The 6,549-nt window shown below is 43.9% G+C and overlaps 1 protein-coding gene across 1 annotated transcript in view; it reads left to right on the top strand.

Moving 5' to 3' along the window:
* The window catches only part of T265_15492 (hypothetical protein), a gene marked incomplete at both ends in the record, with an annotated part of 16,889 nt that extends 13,892 nt beyond the window's left edge, over positions 1-2,997 (top strand). The window contains 2 exons of the mRNA XM_009178374.1: positions 2,326-2,578; positions 2,839-2,997. Coding sequence (XP_009176638.1) covers positions 2,326-2,578; positions 2,839-2,997 — 412 coding nt within the window. The remainder of the gene's footprint in view (positions 1-2,325; positions 2,579-2,838) is intronic.
* Positions 2,998-6,549: the final 3,552 nt, after the last annotated feature.

Here is a 6,549-nt window from a genome sequence, read left to right as displayed (position 1 = left end):
TCCAGCGTAACAAGTAGCGGATGTAGCGTATATGTACAGCATATGGAATATTAAAACAATCGTGTTCATCAAGCAGACACTTGATAGACGGCCCATAACGGTTGCATTCTCTACGTTCCTTATTTCTCAGGGACTTAGTTCTGCGTGTTCCTAGTGGATAACTCACAAGCTATGAGTTTCTGAGCAGGTTATATTGAATACGGTCCCTGCAAAGAGGTCGTAGACGATCGGATATTTGTTCATTTGCAGAACTGGGGTACACTAGGGTAGGCCGGGTAATCAGCCAGGGCATCACAGTCGTTGCTGTGCCTAAAACTGTAGTTCCAACTTGCGGCAAATACCGCTAAACTATCTTGCATTTATTGAATAGCTTTTTACTGTCACTGGGGGTGCATGTCAACACGTGATTACGCAATTTTCTTTCCATGATAGTAGGATAGAATATCACTATATCAAGTGTGACTGTGTGCAAATCGCACTGCTGATAACCACTTTTTGGTCCAACTTTTACCTGGTTGTTTAGTGGGCAAATTAAGGAGCGACATGCAGATTAGTGTGGGGAATTTCTCTAATAAAATGCAACAGCTTATTTAAAAAAGACAGCTTTTGAATTATTCGCATCCGTACTAGGAAGGTGGAAATAAATATTTTCATTTGAAAGCTTCAGCACATCAGAAGTTTTGGCATGTATAACATCCCCCGATTCAACACTCCATACCGTCGAGTATGAACTGGGTCTCGGAGTTCCCATCTTCCGGATTCCAACAGCGAGTTGACCTCGGGCATTTTGACATGTATCGGTCTAATACGAGTTATAGTAGAAAGATAAGTCGATCACCACATTACAAATTCAGTAGGATTCCCTGATCTACCTGAATGTATATATGTCTAAGTGTCTGCGAGGTAATCCTTCTGTGCGAAACAGGTGCGATATCGACGGTAGGTGATTAAACCCGCTGCTCAACATCATAAGATCTTAGGTGCTAGGTTGATTGATAGCTCCAGCGTCCAATTAACAATTGGCTTTGCCGACGTTTCTGGTGTCCTCTGTGTTGCGATTGCGGTGGGGTTTGAACGTCTCGGAATGTTTCTGGCAGTCTGGAATACGTTTCAGAAATCTGAGCTTTCTTACACCGGATTTATTGAGTCTTCATTCCCTCTGATTATAAGTAAAGAGGCTCTGGTCTATATATGAAACTGATTTAACGAGCCTTTGCGGATTCTCTGGCAAGAAAATGTGTTCTGCGAATAATGTACAATTATCAACAGGGAAGGGTGACGATCGTGTTTAATAAAGCTGAAGCAATTTTTCGCTTTCAACGTTTGGTGGCCACTTAGAGAGGTGACACCTCTTTACTTGACTCAGAAGCGGATCCTGTAAGTTTGATTTGAGTGTTATTGCGAATGTGATTTGAGTATATCTGATGACTTCCATAAGTGTATGTCGCATTTCCGTTTTCGCTGAGATCTGAGATATGACTGAGTACGGTGGTCTGTTTTCTAAAAATCTAGAAAATTCATCCGCCTGGCCGGCATTGTCAATATTTTACTTTGCTGCTGAATTTGTGACCGAGAAACAATATAGCTCGTCTTTAAAGGTGATTAGTAAAATACAGGGGAATGTAGTTTTGGAATCAGAGCACGGATAAATGTGTTTTTGGTCACAAATTTTAATAAATTTGTGGCCATAACTCACCTTATGGAACGTATTCAGGCTTTCTTAGTCGATCTGACTGCAGCTTCATTATGTAGCCATAAAAGATCCACGTGGGCTATGGCTTCTTCCAAGCTATTTTCCCAGGCACTTTCCGATACTGATTCAAATAGTTGTGGACCGCAGTTTCATAATTCCAATCGGTTGATCTTTTGATCGTTGCGGCCAGCAAGTGGGTCAAAATATGATACCGATGGTTGGTCTCCTCGGTCAAGTGCGAGTGATTGACAACCAATTGAATCATGCTCAACAGAAATGTATATTTCCATTTCGATGAAGTCATGGTCTCTTTCCAGTAACAGCCATTTGGAATCAATACATCTTAAAAGTGACCGAACACCTATTGCATCAATGGGGCTTCAAAAATAATCCTAACCGATCCTAGGCCTTTCTTTGAGAGCGAAGAGTTTAAGAGTCACTTGCAGAAGCTGCATATCAGACAGATTAGGAGCACACCATACCACTCACACATATGGTCAAACCAAATGCAATAATCGAACAATCGCGTAGTGTCTGGCGTCCAAAATAGATGACTGTTGCCGAGTGCTTTGTCGGCTTATTGTCCTTCCATACAGCCAACAACATTGTTGCTGCCCGTCTTTTTGATACAGCTGCCGACTCGATCCATTGCGACAGGAGTTCTGTCACCATTATGATATAGTGACGTCCACTGGCCGCCACCGTAAAGAGCCAATTATTTCAACGGACCATAGTTGGCCTAATTCTGATACGGGCGTGCGTTCCATGCAATGGTTTGACCCATCGCATCCCCGTTCATCAGCTGGCACTGTTCACAGTACACCACATAGTCCATCCACTCACTTCTCATCCAGTACGAATTGGAACAGTAGGTCCTCTGCTAATGTAGGTCGTACGTCTTGGTTTATCCTGTGTTTGCTATCTCCTGGCACTCAAAAATGACAGCTTCCCTGTCAAAACGCGTGATATCACGGACATCTCCACAAATCAAAATCGGTGGTGCTTTAGCCGCAACCTTCCGTAACACAAGATCCTACTGTTGAAATAGTACCGACCTTCCAGGACCCAGTTCGGCAATGAGACTGTTGGCACAAATCGTGATCCTCAAGGCCTCATCGTCTGTCTTCTTCAGGCTTTATCTTCAGCCAAGCGGCCAAGTAGATCTCCATCCATGGAACAAGGTGCATCGTAAATTCGTATTCTTCCAACCATGGTGCCCGGCGCACAAGCTTCCAGCGAGGATGCATGGTGGTCCACTCGAGGGTTTTGTGATCGGTTTCAACACGAAATCTCTGTCCAACCAGGTATGGACATCACTGATCCACGGCCGAGACAACCGCTAAACTTTCTTTCTTAAGCGCATTTTTGCCACTCTTGAACGGTTCGGAATATTCCACGACCACGGCCGCACTGATGGCACATTACATTGTGCAAACTTTCGGACATGCAGCTCGCTTACGTCATTGCTTGTGTAGAATTCGTGCTTCACTGCGCCATCAATTTTATCCAATTTTGCCCACTCTAGGTCAACCATGGAAAAACCGTGGAGAAATCTGCCTCTAAGACTGCCTGCTCAATGTCTATGCTGCACGGACCAGTCACCTAGGCAGATTGAGTGCATTCACAATCCATGAGTTTTGATTCGCCATCCATCCAATTTTCTCACGGTTTGCGCAAGCAGTTTGCATTCTCTTGGTTCCCTCCCCGTATCAGCGGTATCTCTTCCCCTTTATCTATCACGCACATTACTCTCTTCCTTCCTATTATGATTGCAACCTGTTTTGCTGCTTCTGTCACTGCCCTTATCGTAACCCACATGGTAGTAGAACTGCAATCCAAAGTTTGATTATATGCGAGTGGTCGGTATCTGCACATTGGTTCTTGAAGTGGCCAGGCATGCCACACCCGCAGCATCCGACCATTCGAGCGTGCCTCCGAGGCGATCACGTTGTCGGTGGCAATCTTGGGATTATGATCATGAATATGACGCTAGTTCACGTTTGGTTGCATCCTGTGACCGCGGCGAACGAGAAACAACTGTATCGTTTCTATTCTCTTTACTGATTTTAGATGTGGGAGTTATGTGGTCATGGTGTAAATCCTCTGGCAAAAGGGAACGAAAAGGATCGGCCGCTCCATAGAATGTTGCAACCCGTGTATTCCCCAAATCCAGATTTAGCTGGGTACCTTTTTTGCATTTCTCAAATTTATGAAAGAGAAATATCGTAGTTGCCAGTGAAGGTCTTAATCGGTTCGTAGGAGAAATCAGTTAGACTATAAAGATATCATCCGATTCTTTCTCTGAGTGGCTAGCCCGTTAGCGGTGCATCGAAAGAAGTATCGTTTTAGGGAAGCACCAGAATAATTGCAAATTGGACTAAAATAATGCAACGATGAACGGAAAAACGACCGGATTCAGAAGCACTCGATTCCGTACGTTCTAAGGTAATTTCTAACTCTCGGACGGACCAACGCAACAAAATCACCTTGACATTTAGCACAATAGAGGAAAGCATAATAATAGACTCTGAGAGGGTAGTAAATAGATATCCCTTTAGCTCCCTTGAAGAGATAAACAGATAACTTTCCGACCAGGCCCAAAATATCGTCTTTCATATCAGCAACTAGACATGTTCACTAGTCATTCATTCCACACCGCATATGTTAAGAAGAAAAGGATTCACCTCTGAATATGTAATCGCCTGAAGCATTTTAACACACTTTTATACAAAGACGCCAAAGAAGCAGTTGCGCACTCTCAACCCCTTGCTGTAGATGAAATCAGAATATGTCCGCATCAATTGTCTAATATCGCCTTCTGAGCCCATGAAGCCAGCATTAATCGTCATTGTATTCAAGTTCTACCGTTTCTCGCGTCCCAGTTTTCTATATAACAGCAACGTTATTTTCGCTACTCTCGCTAAAGCCTCCCGGTCTGAATGATATTCTACCAATTCGGTTCCTTAAATGTCCTTCAGAATTTCCTTCAATCATGTCTTATTTGCTCCGGTTTTTGACATGTTCTCAATTACCAGAGTATATACCATAGGTGTGGCTACCTATCCTGTGCTGCGCTGGTGTCCTGTATGTTTTGATAATATTTTCTGACACGATGCTATGATTGCCAAGCGAAAACATGCACTTCTACCCCGGCTCCGCAAAGTCATTACAGATGTTCTTCAACGTTTTGATCAGTCACCCCACATTGTTCTTGCCATAGTACCAGCCGTAGGAATGGCCCTCTCTCATGCTCTACACTTGTATTATGGATGCCCTAAGGAATTTTTGTGCCGAGCTAAAATGCTGATTTACCATGACTTGGTGGAATGGGAACTAACCTACAAGCCGCTTAATTCTCTCTTTTGGCTCCGCAAGTTCATTTCAGATGCTCCTCAATGTTTTGTCCAGTCGCCCATATGGTTCCTGTCTTTTGTCAATGCATTTCTGTGAAACAGAAATAAAATAATAAAAAGCACTCATTCTGTTGTATTACCCTGCCACCCAAAGGAAGCACGATTGTTAAGATACTGACCAATGCTAGACAGGAGCATTGGAAATTCCGGGGCCGGGCTCGAAACACCGACCCTCTGATCGGTCGTTCATTTCGAGTGCCGAGGTATGTCATTCACGCTAGTTAACCTGCAGCCTATGAAAACACATTTCGAAAACACACATTCCCGGGAATATCGCTTGCGCCAACCACCATATTCCTGTATGCGGTGTTCTGGCCATTCTCGTGTGCCGTAGATTTTAGGTAAGTAATACTTGCGACATAAAAACATCACGAGTGATTTGCCCACCAAGAGGGATGAACCAAATCATCATTGGACAGAACCCTAAAATGCGGTTCAACTCACAATCCAGTTCACAGAGATCAGCATACTCAAGAGCTTTGTCTAGGTTCAGCTGTGTCCCCCGGCAAAACGAAGTTAATGCGCAAATGAGCGTATTTGTATCAATCAGGAATTTTAGTTTCCACCGAAACCCTGCAAGTTCGAGGCCCGTCAAGCATCCAACCAATTCAGCAAATGCCAGCGAGAGTTCATGCACGCCATAGAAGGACGACCGAGTGTAATCAGCGTTCAGGAAGATCGATGTTGATGGGTGTTGACGAGCATGCACTGGAGAGCCCAGGTCAATTCCCGGTAGCTTCACTTAAACTAGCGCAGGGTCGTAATAACTATTGCACTCACCCGCAGGCGCGTTTTTGTGGTAAAGCTGTTGTGTACCATTTTCCGTACGTTCGTTCTAGCACCAGCGACTGGAATGGCGACAGCGGTTGTTGGCGATAATCTGGCATAAATGATAGGTAAACTGTGTCTGTCACAGAACCAATCAGGTTGCCGTTTAAATTGCGGTGTTGGCTGGATTCCCAGACTCTGGTGATATGCAGGCATATTGTAGTGAATTGTCCGAGTGAAGCAAATTCCTTACAAAAGAAGAAAATGCTAACGATAAAGACTGCTGACAGGTGATCAACAAAAGGAATCACAAAAGGAAAATTTACCGTGAAAAAATCCATTGTCCTTGGGTTACATATCGCCAGTGATTTGCACCCAGAAGAACTACTCAATAAATAACGAGTGACGACGTATTTCGTACTGGCGTAATATCGTCGTCAGCCTTCTCTAGAAGAGGCATCAAATTCAGTGCAGTGTAGGGCTTGTTGAATAATATAGTCGACATTTCATAGAAAAACCCCATCGCACTTTGTGAGTTGACATGTCCAGTCAACCGTAGAAGGACTGTCCATTACTGTCCAGTTTTGTATGTTGGACTCAAGACAGACATCTGCGGAACGCGCAAATCAACTGTCACACCGCATCTATTTGGTGACGTTGATTGGTATATAATGT

The sequence above is a fragment of the Opisthorchis viverrini genome, assembly GCF_000715545.1.
Source record: "Opisthorchis viverrini unplaced genomic scaffold opera_v5_546, whole genome shotgun sequence".
Lineage (NCBI taxonomy): Eukaryota > Metazoa > Platyhelminthes > Trematoda > Opisthorchiida > Opisthorchiidae > Opisthorchis > Opisthorchis viverrini.
This window is presented reverse-complemented; position numbering and strand designations above follow the sequence as displayed.